Source organism: Triturus cristatus, chromosome 3_1 (assembly GCF_964204655.1).
Source record: "Triturus cristatus chromosome 3_1, aTriCri1.1, whole genome shotgun sequence".
Lineage (NCBI taxonomy): Eukaryota > Metazoa > Chordata > Amphibia > Caudata > Salamandridae > Triturus > Triturus cristatus.
Window position 1 is genome coordinate 212181748 of NC_140583.1, and position 27918 is coordinate 212209665.

The 27918-nt window shown below is 46.6% G+C and overlaps 1 protein-coding gene and 1 non-coding gene across 3 annotated transcripts in view; both read left to right on the top strand.

Annotated features, from left to right (window-relative positions):
• Positions 1–27918, top strand: part of ALPK3 (alpha kinase 3) — a 1254386-nt gene that overhangs the window by 1195397 nt on the left and 31071 nt on the right. For both annotated transcript variants that reach the window (XM_085643685.1, XM_085643684.1), the window contains one exon: positions 18357–18574. In XM_085643685.1, coding sequence (XP_085499811.1) covers positions 18357–18574 — 218 coding nt within the window. The remainder of the gene's footprint in view (positions 1–18356; positions 18575–27918) is intronic.
• LOC146859940 (small nucleolar RNA U13) lies at positions 15870–15969 on the top strand. The gene has a single exon (XR_014979338.1). It is a non-coding gene; the product is annotated as a small nucleolar RNA U13 (small nucleolar RNA).

Genomic DNA, 27918 nt, shown 5'->3' on the forward strand with positions numbered 1-27918 from the left:
TTACTATTTTGAATTTCTTTTCTACACCATTGGGATACTTTCTGGCCTATCTCTATATCCAGGCGTTTCCAGAATCTAATTAAAGCCATTTGTGCCTGTACCCTCCAAGCAGTTGTACCTAACTCGGTTCTTATTGCTTGGATCATTGCCGAATGTGGTAATGACAATAATGTTTTTAGGCATTTCCCTTCCTCTAAATCCCAATCACATTTACCACTCAGATGGAGAACTTCCGCTCCATAGAGTACTTGTGGGGGTATCATTGCGCTGAAGGCCTTTAGCAGCGGTCTGTGCGACATGTTTCCATAATCTCGGTTAAATTTTTTCAAGCCACAGATCGATGTAAAGGCCTTCGCCTTCTGGGCCTCTATATGAGTGTGCCACTTTAGAGACCTGTCAAACCACATCCCGAGGTAGCGGTATTCGTTCACCGTTTCTAGTTTCAGGCCTCCTAAAAACCAATTAAATCGAATATCCTTTTTCCCAAAGCTTAAAATTTTTGTCTTTTCCATATTTACCGTTAGAAATTTCCTTTCACAATATTCACTAAAGGCATTTAGCTTTCTTTGGAGACCTAATTCAGTCTGGTCCAAAATTACCAGATCATCTGCGTATAGTAAACAAGACACTTTATTTCCATCCATTCTCGGGCTAGCACTTCTTTCAACCTCTAGGGTTGCTGGTAGATCTGCTAGGAATATGGCAAATAGCATGGGGGCCAACACACAGCCCTGTCTAAGGCCATTCTCAATTGCTATTTTTGGCGTCAATGCCCCTTCTGTGTCTCTAATTACTTGTGCCCAATTTCCGCAATGTAGCTCTTTTATTATCGCAAGTAAGCTTTTAGGGATATTTTTATTTACAAGGGTTTCCCAGAGGCATTCTCGATCAACTGAGTCAAATGCTGCTCGAAAATCAACAAAACAGCAGCACAGCTTACCATTTTGTTCTATTGACTTGCGTGCTACTGCCCACAAGGCAAAGCAGTGATCAACCGTAGAGTGGCCTTCTTTAAAGCCACCCTGTTCAACTGGTACAATTGAAAACTCCTCTACCCAGTCCTTTAGTCTATTCAGAATTATTTTTGAAAATACTTTTTCTCCTATATCTAGTAGATTGATCAGCCTATAGTTTTGTGGTGCATTCATATTGCCTTTTTTATGAACTGGCCTTATTATAGCTCCCTTCCAATTCTTTGGTATTTTCCCTACCGCTAAAATTTCCAGGAACATATGAGAAAAAAATCTCGCCCACCACTTCATCTGAGACTTTATTATTATCGCTGGAAGGTTGTCTGGACCTGCTGCTCTTGTTAATTTTAACTTCATTATTGTGTTTTCTACATTCTGTTCTGTGAAGTCTGGTTTTAATTCTTCCATTAAGTTATGCCATGGCTGGGGCACTTCCACTTCTAGATCTCTACGAGGGCTATACAATTCCTTCAGGTACTTCTCCCATACAGCCTCGACTATCACACAGTTCATTCTCCCCGCTGGGTGATCGGCAGCTGCTTTCACCAGCTTCCAAAACTGTCTTATATTTTTTGATTCGATAGATTCCAGTAAATTTTCCCAGCATTTATCTTTATACACCCTTTTTGCATTTGTAATTAGCTTTTTATACTCAATTTTTAATTTGTTAAGATGATTTTGTCTCTTCAGATCATACTTTTTCCTAATGCTTCTTTTTACTTTCCTTATCTCTCTTTTTTTCTTTTGGCAATCTGCAGTGAACCATTTTGGTTGTCTAACAGAGATTAACTGCTGATTTGTTTTAACTTTTGCTAGTTCAGTTCGAAGGCATTGCACCACTTGCTCTATTTTTCCCTCATACCAATCCAAATTTTGACCCCCTATATCTCCCAAGGCTACCTTTTGTTGGAATGATCTTAGTTTTTCTATGTACTCTTCCGTTAATCTAGTTGTTACTCTCTTGGGGTATTCAACTTGTTGTGAGATTACTTTATCTCGGGCTTTCGGGGCACCTCCTTGAATCTTCATCTGCAAGGGATAGTGATCGCTGCCTTCTTTCTGAACTATCTTAAATTCCCTTATAAGAGAGAAGTTCCAGGCAGACATAAAGGCATAATCTATTGGGCAATTTTGTGAGCCTATTTTGAATGTTTTTTCTGCTGGGCAATCTGTTTCAAATCTGCCATTCAAGCAGAAAAGGCCCTTCGCCCCTAGATAATTTCCCAAATCTTTATCCTGTTTTAAGAGTTCACATGCTGGAAAAATTGCTTGTTTTACTTCATATGCATCCAGTATATCCCTATGCCAAAGGTCTACCTCCTTTGGGTACAGTTTATGATTAAAATCCCCCAAAATAAAGAATATGTCAGAGTCATACTTTTCACATAAAGAATCTATATCATCTTTAAAATATAACAGCTCAGTTCCATACTCAGTAGCATTCTTCCATTGCATATACACATTTATAATGATTATATTTTCATATTTTGTGTCTACAATCAACAGAGACAGTCTACATGCCAGGAGCCATTTACATTTTACTTTTAGCGGGATCACGTTGTTTGTTACTTTTGTAGACAATAAAGTCATGATCCCCCCTGCCGGGCGGCCGAATCTTTTTTTCTTGGCCGGTCGGTGGAGTTGGAGGAAACCATCGAAAGTTGGGGTTTCGTCGCATAGCCAAGTTTCTTGCAGGCAAACAATTTCCACTTCATTTGCTAGCTTAGTTATACATTCCTGTTTTATTACATCTCCAAGGCCATTTATATTCCATGATAAGAATTTAAGGCTATGCGACCCCCCTTCATCCTATTCCACCTCACTTAAACCTCCATCTTCATCCATTACATCCTTATATCTCTGAGAGGGTCCTGCAGGGCTGCTTCTTTGGCTCCAATTATCCCAGGAGTTATCCATTACTGAGTTATTGACTACTACGTTCAGAGTACATCCTCCGGTCTCATTTTCCTCTAGTAACCTCACCTGTCTCTTTCCTAGTCCTGCATGACATTTTAGAAAACTACTTCCTAATTGTCTATTTCCCTTTAGTTCTTTCTCTGGGATTAGCCGTATACCTTCCTGGAGTATCTCGCTAGCCGCTTTCCAAATTGCCATTTTTACTAGGTCGGAGTAGACTAGTACTCTTGTAATCTCCTTTCCACTTGTATTTTTTATGAAACCCACTTGTCTCAAATCTTTTGTTCCTATTCCCCTCAGGCTAGGGCATTTAGAGAATGAGAATAGGATTTGAGACCTATTCAGAGGTATAATCTTCCTTATTTTCTTTCCCTTTTTTTGGTTTTGCTCAGGTTCAAAGTACAGCCATTTGTCGCTTCCCGCCTCTTCCCCTATCTTTGGGGCTTCTGTACCTACCTGATCAGTGTTTTCCCCCATTTTACCTTTTGCTTCTAAGTTACCTCGTTGTGGGACAGCTTTCTCTTGATTTTGGTTCTGATGATTTATATTGTGTCCCACATAGTTTGAGTTTACTATGGGTTTTGTTTTTGTGGAGTTAGTTTTTAATTGATCCTTTCTAGGGCTTTTACTACTCTGTTTCTTTACCTGATTTTTGGGGCCCTTCCTCTTACTCTCAGCGTTTGGGGTCTTGGCAGATAGCATTTCCAGTGTGGGAGTATTTAATTTGACCTCTTTCTCCTTTTCCTTTGTTTTTCGCATTGTTTCTACCTTTGTTTCTCTCTTTCTACGTAACTTCCTTTTATGGTGACCCCTAAAGTTCGTGAGGCTATGTCTTGGGTTTTCCCATCTTCTTTTTATCAGCATCGGGCACTTAGATATATATACATTATGTGATGTTCCTACTGTTTCTGTGCTTTCTTTCTGTTCTATAGGCTGGGTATCTACTACTGGTCTCATCATATATGGCATTTGACCTCTGATTACTTGCAACTCCTCCTCAATCTTTTTCAAATAAAGCTTTTGCGTTTTCAGAACCCCATTATTCAACATTGTAACTTCCAACAACCCCTGCAGGGTTTTTTGAAGCATCAATAATAAATCCATCATTGAAGAGGGAGGGGTCGTAGAAATGTCTAGGTCTTGTAGGCTAATTCTCTCGGGATCAGCTATTCTTTCAGTTCTCGATGTTTCCTGCTGAATTTGATTTCTTACATCTTTTGATTGTGATATCGATATATTTAGTGAGGCTCCCCAGTCAGTTCTTGACCTTTGGCAGTTGTTCTCCATTTGGGCTGAGGTCTCTGATTCTTGTGCTTGCATCGAGAAAAGTTTAGGGGATGATGACAGACGCGGTGCTAATACTAGATCGTTTTGACTCAGAAGGGAGTGATTTATTAGGAATGATGCCGCCAAGGGTTCTTCAGGGGATTCTACCATGCCATTCCCATTCTGTAGCTCCGCATCTACATCTATCGACTTTGTAGATAAATCTAATCTTTTGTAATGTTTACCTAAAAAGTCCTTTATAGATTTAGTTGCTGACGTACTTCCATTAGTTTCTTGCAGTGTCTTCTTAATGGCTTTTTTATTTTTCTTCTTTTGAAGCGCCCCCTTAGTTCCTTCTCTGGGGCTGGCCGGGCTCTCCTGACTCTCCTCTCGGGTTCTTACCTCCCCAGAGAGTTCTCCCCTCCCGGGGCTTTCCTCCATAGGCTCCTTACGGGTTTTTTGCTTCCTTTTTGGTGCCATTGTCCCTTAGATGAAACGAGTCTGTATTTATTGCGCTCTTGTATACTCCAAATTTTACTATGCGTTATAACTTTAAAAATCTTCCTTGCACTTTCTTTACTTTTCCCCTTCCCTTGACTCTTAATCAGCCGAAACTGCCCGGTAATAAATACTAAAACAGGTATCGGGATACAGCGAACATTTGTGCAGTTATTCATACACTTACCTCTGTTGTGCCTTTATCCCGCCATACCTGCCAATTTGCTCTTTGAGGTTTTGTGCTTCTCCTTCCTTATTTCCCAAAACGGTGAACTGATTGCCCCCCTATGCCTCTTTCCTACCGCAGTGGGGGGCACTTCTGAAAATCTTTTTCTGGGCAATCTATCCGCCTACTCCTACGCGTTGGCTTCCTCTGGCCGTCTGGGCGTGATTGGTGTAAGGTTAGCCCCACGTAGGTGCAATAACCACACCTTTCCTTTCCTTATGGGGACCTTTTTTTACTACACCCGCGGCTCCTCTTCTCCCGCCATGTCCTTATCTGCAGTTTCGGGCAAGACTCGATATTTCTCGTTGGGTCTGCCGAAATCAAACTCGGGTGCCTCAGCGCGTCTATTCTCCTCGTGTTTACGTCCGCGTCCCGTAGGTCAGCTCGCGGCTTCCAGGGGCGTCCGGAGTTCTGTGCCGTCGGCGTCCTCTGCGTCCCGTGCGGCGTGTAGCTTGTAGCGTGAGGTCAGCGTAGGCGTAGGCAGGTAGGGGGCGGCAACAACAGAGAGATCATGAACAATGAATTCTCAACCTGTCTGGGAATGTATATTGGCTGAATGATAAATAAAGTTTTTTTTTAAATGTCGGTCTCGCTGTTGAAACTGCTCTTCCTGTCTGTAGTGGCGGACACGTTTTACCTGTGTCACACCCAGGGTGGCACAACCAGTGCTGCAATCCCTGGGGTGATGCTCTAACTTAAATGACCTGGGTCGCATATAGTAGGGTCTTACAAGTAAGTTAGCTTATGCCAATTTGGTATAAGCTAATTCACTATAGGCATTTTAGAATCAGGGCACTGGCACTGAGGTCTGGTTAGCAGTCCTCAGTGCACTCTCAGAGTAAACAAAACAGCAGCATCACTCCAAAACTTGTGGGGGACCATACAAAAAAAGGCATTTCCTTACACTACACATATAAGTTAAGGTGGATCAGCTACTCCAGTAAGCTGACAACCTCTTCTCTAGCACTGAACAAGGCTGAGTCTTTGTCTCGTGCTGGACTGAAATTGGATTGGATATTGTAGAGGAAGTTAGAACTCACATATTTCTAGTTCATGTTTGTGAACTTCTCAAAATTCTGGTATTAGCAGGTATAGTTGTTAAATGGACTCTAAGGTCCAGCATTTTGTCTATTCAAATGTAGACTTACTATGACTAGTTTGATTTGAAAATATACCATTTTATGTTGAAGAAAGGTGCTGAGCTGTGCAGTTATGTCTTGGGCAACAATGTTTATGTACGCAAATATCCACAGAGCTGGCCTAATCTCTCAGTTTACATTTTTATAGTTTTTTTGGCTGGCATCATAACTTGTGTCACACTTTGAAGTTAAAAGGAAGAGAAGGTCAGAGTACCAGGCCTTTTTATCACCTATCACCTTTACCATTGTCATGTTTACCCTCATGCCAAGGCTCAATTACATGGGTTTCCCATTCAAGTTGTGTGTCAACCACATGGAAACCACTGTGCCATTACCTAATATGCCTTCCACTACCCGAGACTTGTCAGAACTTCTCCCCCACCCCTACACACCCACACCAACACAGTTCTGCAAACACCTGCTATCAGCATGGTTGTGAACTCCAAACATGACTGCTCAAAGGCCTGTTAGCCAGACCTTTATGATTATCAGGAAAGAAGACTCCCGAAAGTACAGAAGGGTGTAGCAATACTGAGACTGGGCTAAAACAAAGAATACCATATCACCTGTACTCTAATATAATCTACTCTTACTTCCCATGAGAGTAAAATTGAACCTTACATCCTGTTATGAGGCCTATGTTGTACATCCAGATATTCCCCACCTTCCTCTTTGACAAATTGTCAGCTTTGCACCACCTGCGTCATTTAGATCTTCTAGCCCCAAACTCCCAAATATCCTTAGCTCCAGCTATATTGTGGGGATACAGATGATTTTACACAGAATTATCAAGCACAGGAATGATTTATTCTTTGGGAACAGAGCCAGTGATTCCCTCTATACTTTGAAAAAAGTTAGTGAGCTTTTTTTCCCCTTGGCCATCACCTCTTTCCAGAACTCCCAGCAAACATATGTTTCACTCATTTCTGTAACTGGATTGAATCTGGTATATTGCCTATCACTTCTTAATAACATTCATTGAGTATCATACGCTATGCAAATAAAATACATTAATGTCCAATTGATTCATATTATATTTTCAAAGTCATGCTGTAAACTTCCAAATTTCCTACGAGCGCATCTGTGTAGATCTCCCTAGCCCTGGCGGAAGAGATTGTCCTACTTCCTTTAGAGAAAGTAAGAATGAGCTGGTGTTTCACTTTTATCTGTGACTATTTATGTTTAAATTTGTTTATTATGCTGCTAATCATCATCCAGAATCACTTTACGAGATGGGGTGGCATCAACATTTGGCCAGCTCAACGCTTTTGTAACTTTTAACAACCCCAAATCCCTCTTACCCTCCCCCACCCTGTACCCCTCACCACCTCTCTTGGGTGCCCACTGAGTCTGTGGTGTGACCCATGGAAAGCTTCTGTGTCTCGCATGTCGATGGAACTAGGAGTCCGGGGAATCCGGCAATCTTAATAACCTGAGATATCTAGGACATGTCAAATCTGTAAATGCTGTGAGAGAAGTGCTATGAATGGGCGCCATGTCTCTCGAAATGCGTCTCCCCTTGAGTCAAGTGATGTCGACAGCCTCTCCATCCCCAGCAGGTCCCAGATACGGTGAAGCCAGGTTAGTCTGGTCGGGATCTTGTCAGTACCCCACAATGCCAAGAATGCTTGATGTGTCGCCTGAAGGGCCAATGTGATGTGTTTGCCTCGTTGTGAGCGCAGCGGGTACATGAGTGGGTTAGGTAGTCCTAGAATAGTGTAGGAGGGAAACCGTGAGAGCTGGGTGTCAAAGTGTGTGTCAATTTCTGTTAAAATAGCATCCCAGAAATGAGATAGGCTGGGGCATTCCCAGAGTATATGGACCAGGGTCCCCAGGTAACTTTTACATTTCCAGCACTTAATCTCTCTGCCTGGGCTGATTCGATGTAGTCTCTCTGGGGTCCAGTACCAGTATGTGGCGATCTTAACTGTGGTCTCCGTACTAGAGGTGTTGGTGGTTGTGTGGCAGGCTCAGTAATGAATGTCTCGCCACTCTTTCTGTGTGAGCTGGTGCCCCAGTTCTCATTCCCATCTCTGTTGGGTGGGGGACTTTGCCACAGGTTCAGGGCCTAACAGAAATTTATATAGGTCGGAGACTATTCGTTTCTGTCTCCTTCCCGAGAAGCCATCTTTCGAACTTGGTCAGATGTCGTTGTGCCCCCTCCCGTATCCTGGGTCCTAGAATCCAGTGTCTGATTTGTGTGTAGCAGAACCTCTCCTCTTCTGGGATGTCCAGGTCTGATTTCAGTGTTTCAAATGCTACAGGTCATTCCATATCCACTAAGCGTCCCACCGATCGGCAACCCGGGCTCTGCCAGGCCACAAATGCTTTGCGGTCCATCCCAGGTTGCACATTTGCATTCTCTACTATTGGGGTCAGTGGTGAAGGGAAGGATGTAAGATCTTTTGCCGTTTCCACTGCATCCCATGTCCTAAGCAGTGGTTCTGTAACTGCTGAGAGGTATAAGCTTGGAGGCCGGCCTATCTTTCTCATGAAGGGGATCTTCCTGCTAAAGCCCTATCCATGAACAGCCACGTTTTTTCAGATTCTGCCCTGGACCATTCCACTATAAATCTTAGCTGAGCAGCCTGAAAATAACTCTGTGAGGAAGGAATGCCCAGTCCTCCCTCCCCGGGGCAGCACCAGCTCAAATTTTGTCGCATCCGTGGTTGACGCTTTGCCCAGACTAAGCTCTGAAATGCTTTCTGCATAGTTTTGACTGCTCCCCGGGGGGCCAGAGAGGCAAGGTCAAAAACACGTACAGGATCCTAGGGAGGACCATCATTTTCAGGGCCGCTACTCGCCCCAACCAGGATAGTGGGTAGTGCTGCCAACGTAGAAGGTCTGACCTGACCCTGTCAGTTAATTGCTTGTAGTTGAATGTGACCGTCTTCTGGATTGCCGAGAAGAGCTAGATGCCAAGGTAGTAGATGCTTGGGCTCCAGTTGATAGAGAGGGTCTGTGAGAGGTGTTCTCTAATGATGTGAGGCCCCGTCAGACTCGTAGCTTGCGATTTAGAGATGTTAATTTGGAGGCCTGATACTGCGCCAAAGCTCTCTACCTCTTGGAGGAAGCTCTGAAACGAGGATCGACCAAGGAGATGATCACGTCATCTGCGTAGAGGGTTATCATGTGTTCATCACCACCGAAGTGCACTCCCTTTACTTCTCGCGCCTCACGCACCCTCTGTGCGAATGGTTCCATGTAGAAAGCAAATAAAAGGGTCAGCCCTGGCTGGTGCCGCAACGTATTGGGAAGCTCTCCGAGTTCCATCCATTGACTCTTACCGACGCCTGGGGCCTCTCATATCCGCTAGTGATTCACGATTGAAATCTCTTTCCCATCCCAAAGCGATCTAAGACCTGCTTTAGATAGCGCCAGTGCACCCTACCAAATGCTTTCTCAGCATCTATGCAAAAGAGCATAATCTCCAGCTGAGTCCGCAAGGCCTTATCTATAAGGTGGAGCAGTCGCTTAGTGTTATCAGGGCATTGTCTAGCGGGTATAAAGCCAGATTGGTCGGGCTCTATCAGCCCAGCCATCAATGGGTTCAGTCGCGTGGCTAGTATCCCCGTGAACAATTTCGCGTCAACGCTTAAGACGGAAAAGACCCGCATAGCTTCATGTCTTTGCCCTGCTTTGCGATTACTGTGATAGAGGCCTCCATTACTGTTGGGGGAAGGGTCGAGAAATCTGTGATGGCGTTGAACGCCCTCGTAAGGAGGGGGGCCAACAGGTTGCAAAAAGTTTTTAAAAGATAGCTGAAAAGCCATCGGGCCCAGGGACTTATTGGTTTGAAGCCTGGCAATTACCGATATCTCTTCTTCTATTCTAATGGGCACGCCTAACTCTGTTGTCTGTTCTACTGAGAGTTTGATGACGTTAGCCCCCTCTAGGTACTCCCCAATGGGCCTTGCCGATAGATCCAGTGCCTTGTATAGGGTCGTGTAGAATCTGCCAAAATGGTCTGTCACCGCTCTGTCCCCCACTATCTCCTTCCCTGTTTCTGAAATCAGCGTCTCCACTGAGTTGGCCATTCATTGCCCCTTCAGTTTATTAACTAGCATCTTCCTGCACTTTTTTACCACCGTTGTAAAATGCGAGCTTGAGGTGTAGGAGTGCAAATTCCGCCCGGTCCAGGTCTAGGGCCACCAATTGCTTTCGGGCCGCCTCTAACTGTCTCCAGTGCGGTGGTGTATCTTTATTTATTTATTTTATTTTAAAGGTTTTATATAGCGCTAGCTCCACCCGAGGGTATCAGAGCGCTTTACATATTGCATGGTAAACAACAAGGAAAGAGCAACAATTGTTCTGAGAGAAAACAAATTATACAAGGTGGTTTAAAAGAGTAAAATTAAAAATTTAGAGTACCTAGTGAGTGAGGGAAAGAGAGAATACTTAGATCCAATATTAACTCCCTCCAGGCCGGGAAAACGCAGGGGCCCAAAGGGCTCCCAGTGGAAATATATAAGAGGCAAGCTAACGTTGTGATCGACCCCATGAGACAGATGTTCCTCGAAGCACGGAGAGTGGGTAGGCTCCCACCCGATCAACGAGAGGCCACGATTGTGTTCATCCACAAGGCTGGGAAACCAGCTGATCAATGCTCGTCTTATCGGCCTACCTCGCTCCTCAACGTGGAGGCCAAGGTATTGGCTAAAGCCTTGGCGACGAGATTACTCACGGTTCTACCAGACTTGGTAAATGTTGATCAGTCGGGGTTCATGCCGCACAAGAGCACTCAACTCAATCTACGACGGCTCTACGGGGTTCTGTACATGACGGAGTTCGGGGACGACACCCAAACGGCATTGATGACGCTGGACGCCTCAATGGCCTTCGACAGCATCGAATGGCCATACTTATTTATGGTTCTACAGCGACTGGGCTTCGGGCCGGTTTTCTGTAGTTGGGTGCGCATGTTGTATGAACAGCTGGTGGCGAGGGTGAGGGTAAATGGAGCGATGTCTCTAGCATTTCCCCTGCGCAGGGGCACCAGGCAGGGATGTCCTCTGTCCCCTCTCCTCTTCGCCCTGGCACCGCTGGCCCACTGGATTCGAAGAGACAGGTCTTTCGGGGGCCTGTCGCTTACTGATGAGTGGGAGGAGCGTATATTCCTATACGCTGATGATATTGTCCTTTACATGACCAGATCATACCACTCAATGGTGCAGGTGCTTCATCTCTTCGAATTGTTTGGCAGCTACTCCGGTTATACAATTAACTGGGCCAAATCTTTGATTTACCCCCTCTCCGCCCCCCCCCCCCCCACGGATTCTGTCTAGGTGTCCTGCCTTGATAGTGACTGAGGGATTTAAATATCTGGGGGTGTACATCACCAGGGACAAAGCGGAGTTTTTCACAAAAAATCTTGAGCCCCTCCTGGCAAGATTAGCATCGGACGTTACCCACTGGAGATCCTTGCCTCTATCCCTGATGGGGCGCGCCGCGCTCTTTAAGATGCTGGCTTTGCCGCGCATCCTATATATCCTGCAAAATTCCACTTACCCGGTCCCCGGTGAGGTGTTCAAGCGCATTTCCCAGGCTCTGCGGACGCTGCTCTGGGATGGTGGGAACCCGAGGATAGCATTGCGAAAGCTCACAAGAGGGGTGTGCGACGGGGGGCTGGCCCTCCCGGATGTCCAATTGTATTATAGGGCCTCCCAGTTGCAGGTGGTCAATGACTGGGTGTATGCGATAGGGTCGGAACCTGCCTACAGGGTGGATAGACATGTAATGCCGGAGGGCAACTGCAAGCGTCTTCTTTACTCACGGAAGCAACGTAGGAATCTACCTTCGCATACGGGGGTGGTGCTTCAGTGCTGGAGGGAGGCCAATAAATTCTTGGGGTGGGCAGGCACCCTAACGGGTAGGACCACCGCTATGGTTCGGAGACCAGTTAACAGAGGTGTCAAGACTAACCGGATTCAAGGGCTGGAGACTATTCGGTATTGATTACCTGGGTGATGTATGGAAGGGGAGCGCCCCTAGATCCTTTGACTACCTTAAAAAAGAGTACCAACTGCACGACTGCCAACACTATCATTATCTGCGCCTTACACATGCCCTGCGCTCTCACATGCACACAGACACTTCGATCCCGGAATACTCTCCTTTGGAGGACAGGCTCCTTCCAGACCCCATTCCAGAGAAACCCACATCTACTATCTACCGTAAGCTCATAAACAACATGCCTGACCCCCTGGTGTCCCTGCGGGAAAGATAGGAGGGTGATGTCGGAGGCCTGGAGGACGAGGATTGGCAGGATGCCCTGCAAAGCCTCTGTGAAATTGCAATCCGGACTCGGTTCCGTCTCGTGCAATTAAAAACCTTGCATCGGGTGTATTACCCGTGTACCCACCTGTTCTCATGGGGCAGGAGCCTGTCTCCTCTGTGTTTGAGGGGATGTCAGGGGGAGGGTACTTTTTTCCATATTCTTTAGGAATGCCCGAACATAGTGCCCTTCTGGACCAAAGTAGCACGCACAATGGCGACAGTAGTGGGATCACCGGTCCCGGTGGAACCCAGGTGACAACTACTTATGATCAAAGTCGCCATGGACTGGTCCAGGTACAACGAGATCTGGTTAGCTATGGCTGCTGGGGTGGCAAAACGTAATATAGCCAGTTGCTTGGGGGCGCAGGCGCCCCCACAATGGGACCAATGGCTAAGGGACCTGGATTGGTGCCAGAGGGCGGAAGAAACGATCTATAAGTCCAGGGGATGTGCTAAGAAATGGAAGAGGGTGTGGGGTCCCTGGCGGAGGTATCGAGCCATGAGGGGTGGGGTTGGATAGGAGGAACAGTTGTAACCAGCCCATTCTACTGCCAAGTTTGTCTTCAAATGTACAATGTAATGTTGTTCTTCCACAAGCCAATTGAACTCTGCTGTGTAATGTATGAGACCTCGAGCAAAGTTAATAAAAGGATTTAAAAAAAAAAAAACTGCAAAGGTGATGCCCAAAGTTGAGTGCAATACATGGAATTGCTTGGTTTCTAAACGCTGTTGGAGCCATTGATTGTACACACATTCACATTGTGTTACCTCGTGCTCGAGAACAGATGTTCAGGAATCGAACGCTGTACTACTCCATCGATGTTCAAATGACTTGCACTGCTGACCTCATCATTACAACCTGCAACGGAACGTTCCAAGAATCTGCACATGACTCCATGAGAAGTGAGGCACATAATATTGAAATCACGTGTTTATTATGGTGAATTAGTTAATCAAATGTTTGTCATTTTCTTCAGTCTGACTGTAAATATTAAGCCTTCCTTTTTCTACATATATTTGCAGTGGCTATGTTTCCAAAAAGATTGAGCAAGTAGCCTTTTTTTCTGATAAATGATCTGCCAAACAATCCTCTGCACAGATGTTTCTGTTATCTTCAGAACTGGGCTTTTCCAGCAGCAGCTAAATTTAGAATGATTTATTTGGCAGCAAAGTTCACAGGCCTAATTATCTGATGCCAATTTTGTTCAGCATACAAAAATGTAAACAACAGTGACACACTTTGCTTTTAACTCCATAAATCCAACTCCGACACATTTACATTTGCGACTATTTCTAATGGTTGCTAGACTTATACACCTAAGAGCATGGCTGGCTTTAGGACAGTGCAACCACACTGGGCGCTGTTCTGGAGTGGGGGGAGTTGACCTCAGGTAGGGGCGCTGTGTTTAGCAATAACTTAGGATTTAAAAGTAGGTGGCGCTCAGCTTTCAGGCAGCAATAAAAATGTCAAGATTACTCTTGTGATTAATGTTCCTGCTTGAGAGAGAGTACCGAGTTTTGTCTAGTGGCTGTTTTGACTCGCCATAAAGTAGCACAGAGGGTTAAATGCCTGCTGCAAAGAACAGATCTGTATTTTATGTGGAAAGCTGAGTGGATTAGTAAAGCCAGCCTTTACCAGGGCTTTAAAACAAATGAAATGTATGCAAGAGAGGGTCTAGTTAGAGATGAGGGGCCCTCTTGCCCGGTGGTAGTGATGGAATCTGATGAGGACGTCATGGGAGTGGGGCGCTGAAAAAGATTGTCGTACCGGGCACCACAAGCGCTAAAGCCGGCCCGGCTTCAGAGGACTGTCATGGCGCTGAGAAGCTTACTGAACAATGCATAGATAGGGGTAAAGAATTATAAAAAAGCGAACTAAAGGAGTAGATTTTACGGGACTGTTTGAAAAGGTCAGGTATTTTTTTAAGTCCCTTTAGATACGGGGAGTACATTCCATGATTTTGCTGCACCAACAAACAAGGCCCGCTTTCTTCATTTATCTCATCTGAACTTGAAAACATGGCACAACAATTGATATCTTCCAAAATGTTGGTGTGGAAAAACTGGCCTCACAGAAAGCATTGTGTAAGGCGCATTTTAGCCAGTAACTAATGCAGGCTTTTGCGAGCTGGTTTTTTATGGTTTCAACAGTGAAGATTAGAGAGGTCAGCTCTGGTGGCCTTGGACTTCTGGTTTTAGGTCTCGCGCCTAGCATTGCAATGTGCAGCACTGCTCATGCAGCGAGAGACCTCTTTTAGGGGGTTTGGAAACTGACCTAGGAATCGCACACGCTTGTGCGTGTGCTTTTTTCTTTTGGGCCACGCTATTGGCCTTTGCGTGCGTCTTTTTAACAAAGACAGCACGCAATTGGCCCAAGGCGGGCGCATTGCTCCGCCCATGGCCTATTGGTGTCGGTTACCCGCACCGCCACCATATGGTTTCAATTATCGTGCCCAGACACGGGTGCGATAATTGAAACCACATGTCTCGCTGTGGCGCGCGCACCACTCGTTTGTACAAGGAGGGGACCTAGTTCCTGGCATTGTGACGTAAAAGCCGTGACTGTAACCCGCATTTTAAAATTATAAGAGCAAAAGGGTTTCCTCGAAGTTGGTGTTCGTTTAACTTTAACCGCCATATGATGAGAGAGACGCAGAGGCAAGCAGGCAGTTTCCGAATGTATTGACCCTGTAAATACATAGAATCACTCCGTAACTAAACAATTTATGGTCTGGTTACTTGTTTAGAAAACAGCTATTCTATTTTGGGGAAAGGGAGTCCATCGGTTGCACTATAAGTAGCCGACTTCATCTTCTATGTTATTGCTTTCATTTGAATTGGGCAACGCCTTTTATTTTTTGCTATGCGTGTGCGCTGACAGGTATGTGCCTCACTTTTTTGTTCGTACCCACGTGTACACCCGGCCCTTTGTTTCCTCCTCCACCTGCCTGCGCACATCTGGGATATCTCCTCCCAAAGTCATGGAGGTCTGCTGCACCAGACAGTGTTAGGTGGAGGCGTGGAGCTCAACAGCCGCCTGCACACATTCCTTAAACCTTTGCAGACGTGTCTTTTAAGCAAAGTGAATTACTCCCCTTCACCCACCCCCTCCCAAAGCATAAAAGAAACCGAGACTAAACGCATACTGGAGCGCCCAGACCAGCACTAGAGCTACGAACTAGAAAATACAGTTGTAAAGTGCCAATTACACGATACCCACATAGTGCATTATTCATCCTTGTTATGATGTCTGCTGCGGATACAATGTAGTCTGTTCTTTATGTTGTAACTACATAGAACCTATTGTGGGCGGTCACTTTAAGGGAAGAAACTACAAAGCGGGATAAGGATTGGCTACACTGCTGCATATAAAGTAACATATTAATGCATTCGTGTTAACAGACAACTTTTTCTGTAGTGGACTCTCTTTTCTTAAAGTATATCGTAGATAACTCGTGATTAGCCCTGAGTGTGACCCTTGCAGATGTGGACAGACACGAGTGGCAAGACAATCTCTCCCTCACATTCATAGGAGAATCGAATTCTCTGGTGTTCTTCCGTAACTTATATATTCCGACCTTTCTGGTTTTTTGCAAGTGATGAGTGGGTTTTCATGCGAATGCGTGACTTGTGCCGTCACGTTCTTGTTACGACTGGGCACATTACCCTTCTGAGCTTGAACTGGGGATTCATTAGAGCTTAAAATGCGTTATAGAATGTATGTGGTGTAACGTGTCTCAATCTGTGGATGGCTTTCAAACTGAACTGATTATCAGTGTGAAATACGATAGTTTTTGTATGTGGATCCTTAACGCTATCAACTGAGATCTCTGATCTATGCGTATGTCCAAACTCTACAAACCGCAGGTTAGAATACTGGTTTAGTCGCTGATGTGATTAATACCCTTATTGCAGCAGTGCAATATCCTAAGGACTGATTGTAACAAGCATTTGCAATGCAACAGGTCTCGCATTTACACGAGTTTCAGATATTGGCATTGTAAATAACCATGCCTTTTATTTATGTTTTGGTTTTTAAAACATAAATAAAAGGCATTGTCATTTACAGTGCCAATGATCTTGCAAATGCGAGACCTATTGCATTGCAAATGCTTGTTTTAAGAGGAGTAACATTAGAGTCCTTCGTGGCTAGAGGAAAAGTTCAGACTCTAAGCAAAAATTAAAAGCTCTGTTCAAGACAAGAACGTCAGCTGGTAAATGCAGTGTTTACTTAAAGATTTTTGCAGGGCAGCAGTTTAAGATCTGGGACTTTACACGTTTTAATTACTTTAAGGATATCCTCAGTAGATACTTGTAAAACTGAAAGAAAATTACAGGCAGCTGTGCATAAAGGATTTAAGGTGGCTCTACCCAATATGGTACATTTTAGCTCAGGTTAATGCTTCAAATATTTTTTATTATTGTTAACATTTCGGTGCAAAATGATACATGAATGCAGTTGCTATAAGACCCCTTACCTGGGGCGCGCATAGAAATAAGAAAAATAAAATCAACCAGAACAAAACCCCAACTTTCCCAACCCTCAATTCACTGCCCGTCCCCATACTTACTCCAGAAAACTGCACTTAAGCATCTTGCAACGCTCTAGTACCTCATGCCTTGTCGTCCTCCCTCCCTCGTTGTGTACCGTCCTCAGAATCTGTATGTCGCAGCAGGCGTAAGGATTTGGGACACGTTAATTCATAAACTTTCGCAGAGAGCAGTGTGTTGTAGAGTAGCCACAGCTCTCTGTAGTCAGCTAGCTGATGGGTCATTGCCAGGGTCATGCGTTCCTTACCTAATATACACCATATTCTGAGGAGCCATTCAGTATGTGTCTGGAGTTTCTCTTTTTCCCAAAGGGAGCGAATTCCTTGTAGTGCTGCTCCTAGTGCCAAGCCAACAGATCGACCCCTCCTAGATTTAAGGGGAAAGGTCAAGGGTTTGGGAAGCCCCGTGACAACGTACGCTGGGAAGGAGGGCAGCTGTGTGTCAGAGTAGTTGTCAGTGTTGGTTAGGACTGCATCTCAGTACCTGGTGAGTTTTGGACAAGGTGGAGCAAGGTTCCTAGTGCGTAGGGTGAACAGATTCTCAAAAAAAAACCGAGATAGGTCATAGACATAGAAGTAGGTCATAGACATAGAAGTACCCAGGGCTTTAAGTGGGATGAAAAAACGGGGTAGAGGAGGGTCTCTCAAGGGGCGTGGTTGATGTAATTAAGGACGTGGCTTAAAACACATAAGCTAAAAAAATCTGTGCTTAGCATAGCATCCCGCCCGAAAAATGTGCTGCTTCTGTCATTGTATCCAGATATATAATACAACATGTAACATTTCACCTACAATAAACCTGGACTTTTGGCACTGTCAGATGTTGTTAGCTGCATAAGCTAAATAAGCAACAACTTTGGCTTCGTTGTACATAACATTGAAAATGCTTCAGTTCTGGATTGAAGAGACTGTGAAAGAACTGTAACGAGTCTCTTTGAAGGTAGTGAAGGGTGGCCCTGCGGCAGCAGTAAGATTATGTTTTTTCACCGTGAGGGCAAAAATGGAGAGCCCGATAAAGACCCGTCTCAGCACCTGTGAGTAGTAAAGCAGGCGCACCAAGGCACTATTTCAAAACTGGGACAGTCATCTGTTTAACCCGGGCAATGCGCAGAAACCGGAACATTTCTTCAATTTGGAGCAAAGTGTTGAGACAGTGCTCCAAAAACCGGGACCGTCTGGGGAAAACCGGGACGTCTGGTCAAGCTACTGGTGCGCCACAGGCCCTCCAGAAGTCTGTATGTTAGAATTTGTTCCTTACACTTTTATGTAGATTTTACATTTTTTTTTGTATTTTCTTAATAGATTGTTGTAAACCTGATAATGTATTAAATAGAAGACAATTCTCTTCCAGAATAATTTCTGATAGTGGGTTATTGAAGATATTGTGAAGCTAAACAACTAAAAAGGAATTGTTATCCAACAATTGAAATAGATTAAATATTGCATAGTGAAGTGATACTTAAACAATGAAATGCGTGTTGTTTCAGATTTGAGATTACTCTTATATTTGTAGGATAATTCCACTGAATTTGATCTATCGACCTGCCAATAACATCCCTTATGCAACAATTGAAGATGATTTGGAAGGGCGATTTGAGAAGTATTGTATAAAGGACAAAAGTGGAAACCTGCAGATGAAGAATACTTCAGAGATTGAAAAGAAATGCTGTGCATTCCAGCACTGGGTTTACCAATGGACAAACGGAAATGTCCTTATTACAGATTTGCAAGGTAAGGCTACAATTTACAACTAGTCTAATACGATTAGTTAATGCATCTGGCTAGAGCGTAATGTTTGAGAGTCCTCTTCTCCTAACTTCATCTTTTAGGATCTTCACATTTATGATCCAGCGACCTAACATAACTTGTAACACTGTTTTAAAACATATTTCTATAAATCTAAACCATGTTTTCAACCCTGCTGAAAGTGTGAAGTAAAATGTCAATAGGGATGGTTCATATGCCTCCATTCCACCAGCAGAGACGATTGTACCTGTAGTTAAAGTTATACATATTATGACAATATGCACTACAGCGTTTCTAATGCCACTGAATGTACCATATTTCATTTATCATCAGTGTTTGTGCTTATTAGTTACTTGCGGCGCCAGCATGGCAGGCATGCAGCCTTGATTTTTGGTGGAAACATCCTCATTGTTGAACTTAACGTTTTAGCTGTCATTTCTCCTTATCATGTACTCTAGTCATTTTTTATCAAAAGTATTTTAGATTATAACAATGATTGGTTATCTAGTTATTTAGTCTCTTTGTTTTCTCGCATATTTTTTGACATCCCAGTGATAAGAAGTTAACATACTTGATATCACCGGCAGAGATAGGCCTTGTACCAACCAGTATCATGGGTTCTTATTTGAAAATGGGCATTAATATTAAATATAGTTTAATGAATCCTCACCAGTCTCGTTAAAGAGTCACTTCCATGTGGCAAGAAGTTACTTTCACTGCCTGAAAACAGATTGTCTAGGGATCAATCTTCGATCACATGCTATGTTAACATGCTTTGTTTTCATGGGAACCAGCTCTGGAGGAGTTTGCATGGGTTTGAAATAAATGAGATTCTTGGGGCGTTGGACAAGGGATTGTAGGTGTTTGTATTTCTGGTTGATGTCCTTTATTTACTTTTCTGTTACTAGTCTGTGGTTCTTTCCATGCTACATTTTTGTGTAAGGGATAATTCTATACCGTACCTATTTGTATCCAAGATTTGATTGGAATTGGCTTTTGAGAAACAATTTCCTTAATGCACCGAATACAATTTATTTTCCTTTTCGAAATAGCCTTTAGTGTCATTCCTATCTGAGGAAACATCCCAGTATTTGACGCCTTCACTTCGATATGAAACATTACCTTTGTATGATTCCACACCCTTCTCACTTTAGACACATACATAATATAAATGCATTGAAGATTTGGGATTCATTTAGAGTTTGGTGGACGGGGTACTCCATCGCAAACACAACTGAGTATCCTGTCTGGCACACCCTCAGTCCGCCCACCAGATTTAGAGATGAGCAAACCCTAAGCTGTCTGTCGACAGAGTGCTCTTTGGCTCCATCTACGGAAAACTTTCTCAGACAGCCTGACAGAGTAGAAGCTATTGGAAGGACATTACATCATCTACTCTACTAAGGGTGAACAGTGTAATGTATTTTTTCCTACCCCTCACTGCCAAGATAAACAAGATGACAGTGATAAACAGAAAAAATATATATTTCCAAGGATGTGAGGATCATTCGTTTTTTGTTTTTCAGATCTAAATTCCTGCTTTGGGAGTTTGTTTCTGTAAAACAAAAACTCAGAAAATGTTTGGTGAACTGATTGTAGCCATCCAACAAACGTTTTGTATATTGAAAAGCACTGCTGAGACAGCCAGCCTGGAGGTCATCTCTAAATTTGACGTGCACAGTACCCTCTGTCAAACCATAAATCAAGCCTGTTAGGAGAAGGAAGGGACTTCACTACTGCTTTAGGTGGAAAGAAGACACTGTATTGTACCAGGACAGTAAAGTATCATTAAAAGAAGTCATGGATATAAGAGGTCCATTAGTGGAAGGCTCCATGTGCTCTGCTTTTACTTTAATATGTAACATATCTAAACTGTTCTTTGTAATTTCCAAGTTGAATTAGAAAGGTTGGTGTATTAGAAAAAACAGATAAAGGCCTATGTTTTTTAAATATATATTCCTCTACAATGGACACTCTATCTTTCTGGTATCGCAGTGAAAGCTACAATTAATCATAGGACGTGTGAAGAACATACCGCCCTGTTATTCAGAATTCACAATATGTTCTTTCCGACATCAGAATTCTTCCAGCATCCATTATAGTCTGAGAGAGCTTCTGAGCTCCGTCGCTCCTCTCCCTCCTGCCACCTCTGCCTGCTCGCTGCCCTGCTGACTCCGCCGCCTCCTGCCTGCCTGCTTCAGCCCCGCTCGCCGCTGCCCAGCTGATCCGTTTTCCCGCCGCTGCCCCCGGCGGCCACGCCCATGTGTCCTCCCATTCGCCGCCCCGCTCCCGCCACCCAGCTGACCCTCCCTCCCGGCTCCTTACTTATGACGCCCCCGGAGTGACCGCGCAGCGGACGCGCGCACCGGGAGCACCGACTGAGCGCTGAAGGTGCTCCCGCAGACCCCAGCCCACCCGCCGGACGTACGACGCCACCACCCTCAACGCACTCAACACCGGCCGAATCCCGGGATGCTACCGAGCCACCCCAAGACGAACCCACGGACCCTTCAGCTGCCGCGCCTGCAAGTTCACCTGCATCCGGACCAGCCCCGCACCAGCACCCGCCAAGCCGAACACCAGCAGAAACCACCTCAAGTGCATCCTACTCAACACCCGCTCCGTCCACAGACACGCCATCGAGCTCTGGAACCTCCTCGACACCACAGCTCCTGACGTCGCCTTCCTCACGGAAACCTGGATGAACGACTCCTCAGCGCCTGACATCGCCATCGCCATCCCAGAGGGCTACAAGATCACCCGAAGAGACCGCGACAACCAGACGGGAGGAGGGATCGCCATCATCTACAGGGACACCATCCGCATCACAACCAACACCGACGACACCCTGACAACCGCCGAACACCTGCACTTCCAGATCCACACGGACCCCAAGACCACCCTCAGAGGCACCCTCATCTACCGACCCCCGGGTCCACGCACACAATTCAGCGAAGACATCGCCGACTTCATCAGCCCGCACGCCCTCCCCTCCGCTGACTACATCCTCCTGGGGGACATCAACTTCCACCTGGAGAACAACAACGACCGCAACACCACCACCCTGCTCGACAACCTCGCCAACCTCGGACTCAAGCAGCTGGTGACCACTCCCACCCACCTCGCCGGACACACACTCGACGCTGTCTTCTCTTCCAGCAAGGACATCGGCTTCAGCCACGCCACCGGACTCCACTGGACGGACCACAGCTGCGTCCACTTCACCTTCAGAAGATCCACGATCCACCACCACCAGCAACAGGCTGCCCGAAGAAACTGGAACAAGATCACAGCAGACCAGCTCGCCGCTTCCCTGAGCCAGCACCCTCCCGCCAGCTCAGCGAACCCCAGCCAGGCCGCCGACAACCTCACGAAGTGGATCAGCGACTGCGCAGACGACCTCGCCCCATTGAAGACCCCGCCTAGCAGACCCGGCAGCAAGAAGGCCCCATGGTTCACCGACGAACTCAAGAGCTCCAAGAAGAACTGCCGAGCCCTCGAGAAAGCCTGGAGAAGGGAGCCAACACCGGAAAACATGACCACCCTCAAGCTCGCCACCCGGAAACACCATCAACTGATCCACGCCACCAAGAAAACAGCATTCAAGGACCGGCTGGACAACAACGTGCACAACTGCAAGGAACTCTTCAACATCGTGAAAGAGCTCTCCAACCCCAACGCCGGAAACAACGACATCACCCCGTCACAAGACCTCTGCAACTCCCTCACCTCCTACTTCCACAACAAGATCGCTGACATACACAACAGCTTCAGCCCACAAACAACGCTCCCCACGACCGCACCAACGCCCCCCACCACCACCCTCAGCGCCTGGACCCAGATCAACACAGAAGACACCATCTGCACGATGAACTCTATCCACTCCGGATCTCCGACCGACCCCTGCCCCCACCACGTCTTCAACAAGGCCGACGCTGTCATCGCACCCCACCTGCGGGACATCATCAACACCTCCTTCGACACCGCCACCTTCCCTGAGAGCTGGAAGCACGCCGAACTCAGCGCTCTACTAAAGAAACCAACAGCGGACCCCACCGAACTCAAGAATTACCGCCCCATCTCGCTCCTCCCGTTTCCAGCCAAAGTCATCGAGAAGACCGTCAACAAGCAGCTGGCCTCCTTCCTCGAGACGAATGGATCCCTCGACCCCTCACAGTCCGGCTTCCGAGCCAACCACAGCACCGAGACCGCCCTCATCGCTGCCACCGATGACATCCGAGCCCTGCTGGACAACGGTGAAACAGCGGCCCTCATCCTCCTAGACCTCTCCGCAGCGTTCGACACTGTTTGCCACCGCACCCTAGTGCAGCGCCTCAGCAACATCGGAATCCAGGAGAAGGCACTGGAGTGGATCATCTCCTTCCTCGCTGGAAGGACACAGAGAGTCCGCCTACCACCGTTCAGATCTGCAGCCACGGAAGTCATCTGCGGCGTCCCCCAGGGCTCCTCGCTCAGCCCCACCCTCTTCAACGTCTACATGAGCCCCCTTGCGGCCATCGCACGCCAACACAACCTCAACATCATCTCCTACGCCGACGACACCCAGCTGATCCTCTCCCTGACCAACGACCCCGCCGCCGCCAGAACCAACCTCCACGAAGGGATGAAAGACGTAGCCGAGTGGATGACGACCAGCCGCCTGAAACTGAACTCAAACAAGACGGAAGTCCTCATCCTGGGCTCCTCGCCCTCCGCCTGGGACGACTCCTGGTGGCCCCCCGCCCTGGGCACCGCACCGAAACCGACAGACCACGCACGCAACCTGGGCTTCATCCTGGACTCCTCCCTCTCCATGACCAGACAAGTCAACGCCGTCTCCGCGTCCTGTTTCAACATCCTGCGCATGCTACGGAAGATCTTCCGGTGGATCCCCACCGAGACCAGGAAGACGGTCACCCAGGCACTCATCACCAGCCGACTGGACTACGGCAACGCCCTCTACGCTGGAACCACCGCCAAGCTCCAGAAGAGACTCCAGCGGATCCAGAACGCCTCAGCCAGACTCATCCTCGACATCCCCCGACGCAGCCACATCTCCGGACATCTGAGAGACCTGCACTGGCTCCCCGTCAACAAGAGAATCACCTTCCGTCTCCTCACCCATGCACACAAAGCCCTACACGACCAAGGCCCGAGCTACCTCAACAACCGCCTCAACTTCTACGCTCCCAAACGCCACCTACGATCGACCAACCACGCCCTCGCCGCCGTCCCCCGCATCCGAAGAGCAACAACTGGAGGAAAGTCCTTCTCCTACCTGGCCGCCAAGACTTGGAACACCCTCCCTCCCGACCTTCGTCTGACCCAAGACCACCTCTCCTTTAGGAAGAAGCTCAAGACCTGGCTGTTCGAGCAGTAGCGGCACCCCCCCCCCCCCCGCCCCCACCCCCCCAAGCGCCTTGAGACCCTCCGGGTGAGTAGTGAGCTGTATAAATGCCTTGATTGATTGATTGATTACCTTTCCTTTGATGAGCCTAACATTGAATATGTTGGTTTTGGAGAATGCATGTAAATAAGCATCTTATGCTCTGTGTGACCCTTGTTCCAAGCTCAGCGGCTGAATGAGGATTCGTTTTACAACCCAAATTGCTTCACAATGAATCTATTCCTATCATAAACAAAAGACTCGTGCTCCTCGAATTGGTTCTGACGGGACTGCCTCAAAGTGATGTAACAAAGAGCAATTAAGGATAATGTAGCCCACAACATTACATTGACATTTTAGGCCTTTAATAAATTAGAGACAAATATTAAACATCTTGAGAAGCTATGCATAAAACTAAATCAAATCTAACAATGGATCGATTACATTTTTTTTAATGTGAGTTCAATAATATACAAGTAAAATAGCTAAAATGTGGCTTAATACTCAAAAGTCTGAAAATTGTGTAAATTAAATAAACTAATGAAAGTCCTAAAATATTATTCAAAGGCAAAATCACACTTCTCAGCCTTTAAGTTAAAAAAACTATACATTCACACAGAAGACGACTGCAGTGCCTTATTGCACTCTCCAGATCGCCAAGCTCCTGCTTAGGTTCCTGGATGCTCTGGATCGGCTATCAGTCATTGCAGAGGCAAGATCATTACTACGTAATTTTATCAGCACCCAGAAATTGTGAAAGCGGTATCATTGCTACTTATTATGAGTAAAGCGCCTGGCTTTAATGGATTCTCTATCATGTTCTACAGGCTCTAGAGAAGATAATCCAATTCAACCATCGTAGTGTTTTATAACACTGACATCAATTCCTTTCTTTCTGTGCCTGCCAACTCGGATCCAAAACTGCTCGAATCCTGTCGGATTGACAAAGATATTTTTTCCCTCTATTTTTCTACCAGTGTGCAGACAATATCTCCTATGAAAACCACAGGTTTCAAGCCGCGTTGTGACTGTAACTGACAGGTGTTAGTCACGGTCACCCTTGATGTCTGCCTATGATGCGTCGGTTCCAAACACGACTCAGCCTTAAGATGAATAAAAAGGGCATTTGTGACTGTGAGGCCAACCTAATTTTCACTGTTTTGGCTCTTTCCCGAATGGACAGTGACGCCACAGCAGGTACACCGTCTTAAGGCAGCCATGGAGGAAATCTGTGGTTCTTCCCCGGATCCTCTGGAGTGCCTAGGAGCCCCATAAATCCAAGGAGACCCAGTCAGGTTACTCCTCCTCGACACTGACTGTGCCTTCTAACCCCACACAGAGGTCAACCCTTTCCTCTGTGTCTGTGTCACCGGCACCACCTGTAATTCCACCCTCGGCGCTATGTACAATGCCACCTCCAACATTTCGAGCACTGCCACCGGCTTGAGAATTGACGCCCATTCTGATGACACCAATGCCGTACACTGCGCCAATAGTTCTATCGGACTCATATACCCATCCTCCACTGCCCTGGACTCAATATTACACTGAGTCAGACACCTATGCCCAACAGTATGACACTGGGGACACTGACTAGGATGATGACAACCAGAATGAGGATGATGGCAACATATTTGGCAACCTCCAGCATGCCAGTGGTCTGGACACTTCACCAGACAATGGGCTGCCCTCCGCTAGTTATATGGCTACTGAGGAATCAGCCTCCTTTGCGACATTAATTCGGAGAGCGGCTGTGGTGTTAGACCATACTTTGCCGACTAAAGAGGTCAAATCCAGTGTGCTTTTAGAGGTCCTCAACCCATCGCAATCCAGCCAGGAGCCTCTTCTACCTCTTTAATGAAGCCCTGATGGGTACTCTCGTGGGCTAAACCAGGATCTTGCTCATCTATCAGTCAATAGATAAGTCATGAGGCGGCACAGGCCTGCTCCTGGCTATTCTTCTTTAGGATCTTACTTGAGAGAGCTTGGTAGTTCAAGTCTCTACTAGATCAAGTCTCTACGTCGCTAACTTAGTAAGACATTCAGACGGATCCCCACCGAATCCAGAAAACCAGTCACGGACTCACTCATCAGCAGCAGACTCGACTACAGCAACTCACTCTATGCCGGCGTCACCCAAAAACTCCTCAGGAAACTATAGAACGTTCAAAATGCCACTGCCAGACTGGTACTCAATATCCCCACTGTAACCATATCACCAAACACCTCTGAGAACTCCACTGACTCCCAGACAACAAAATAATCACTTTCAAGGTCCTTACGCATGCCTACAAAGCACTGCACGACGCAGGACCAGCATACTTGAACCACCACCACTCATTCCACATACCCACCAGACACCTCCACTCCTCCCAGCTGGCTCTTGCCACCGTCCCTCGGATCTACAAGACTAGCACCAGAGGAAGATCCTTCTCTTAACTCGCTGCCAAGACTTGGAACACCCTGCCTCCCCACCTCAGACAATCCCCGTCGCTGACCCAATTCAGGAAGGATCTCAAGACCAGGCTGTTCGACTGAAACACAGCTCTCAGACGGATCTGCAGCCACCCGCACCCTGCCCCTCCCTAGTGCCTTGAGACCCTCATGGGTGAGTAGCCGTGCTTTACAAACCCTGATTGATTGATGCCCGAACCCCAATCCTTACCCAAATCCCACCCTCCCCACACCTTTCAGGGAATCCAAAAGGATTGAGACATTCAGGAAACATATGCTCTCCTCCTCCAGCTTTACCCTACAGTCTGTTAGCACAACATGTCTCCTATATGCGTTATGGGACAGGGTGGCAGACATCTTGCCAGCCATACCAGAGGACCTATCCATCCTTACAGAAGCTCATCTCGGATGAACAGGGCACTGCAAAATATTCAACTAGATCCAGTCTAGACAATGCCGACTGCCTGGGTAAGGCAGTTGGCACCAGCGTGGTGCTTAGGTGCCAGGCCTGTATTCGCTCCACAAGCTTTTCCTCTGATGTTGTGCAGTCCATCATGGACATGCCTCTTTGATGGTTATAGCTTGTTCAGAGTAAAAGTGGACTCAGCTCTTGGAAGATTAAGAAAGTAAGGCCACTGCCCACTCTTTGTGCTTAGCTTAGACAGTTCCCTCAACATCACTGCCCCTTTCAAAGCTTTGGTAGGGTCTACCAGCAAATGCAGAGAACATGTTCCCCTCAGCAGGCCTCCCAGTACTTTTGATGTTGAGTCCAGGGATTGGGACGACAATGTCCAGGTCCTTAGGGCAACAAGCTACCCAAACCGCAGCTGTTGCAAAACTGCTTTCATTTGTCATTGGCAGCCTTCCCACCTGGACATGCCATCTGCACCACAACACCTGCTGAGGGACCACTTCCATACTCTGCAGACAATATCTGAAAGAAACACGTTAGTTAGATACCTCACCTTAGAATATCCCCAGATGTCAGGCTGGATCCGGAAAGATTTTTCATCAACAATACCCTTGCGCGTCGCTAGGCGTCTGCGGCTCCATGTCCGTCGTCGGCATCGTGATCGCCAGAATGACGTTGTCAGAGTACTTAGACACCGCCCTCGCGCGCTGACATCAGTTCTTCTTTTTTCCGCGCCAGTAAGCGCCAATTCGGGAAGAGCATACCCGTTTAGTCATTTTTTGACTAAACTTTTTTGAACACTTTTGGTTCCATTCTTCGTCGACCTCGACTCTGGTGCTGATAGGGATGCCTGGCTTCAAAGCTTGTGACACCTGTCACCGACTGATGTCGGTCACGGATCACCACTGCCGGTGCCTCTATTGCCTTGGAGCCGACCACGATGCCGCGTCGTGCCTCGACTGCCGGGCCTTGACTTCGAAGGCTAGGCGGGAGCGGTCCCGCAAGCTGCTCGAGTTCCGGCAGTCGCCGCTCAAGGTCCCGGTCGAGGAGGAGGTCGAGGGACCGGTCGCGGAGTCG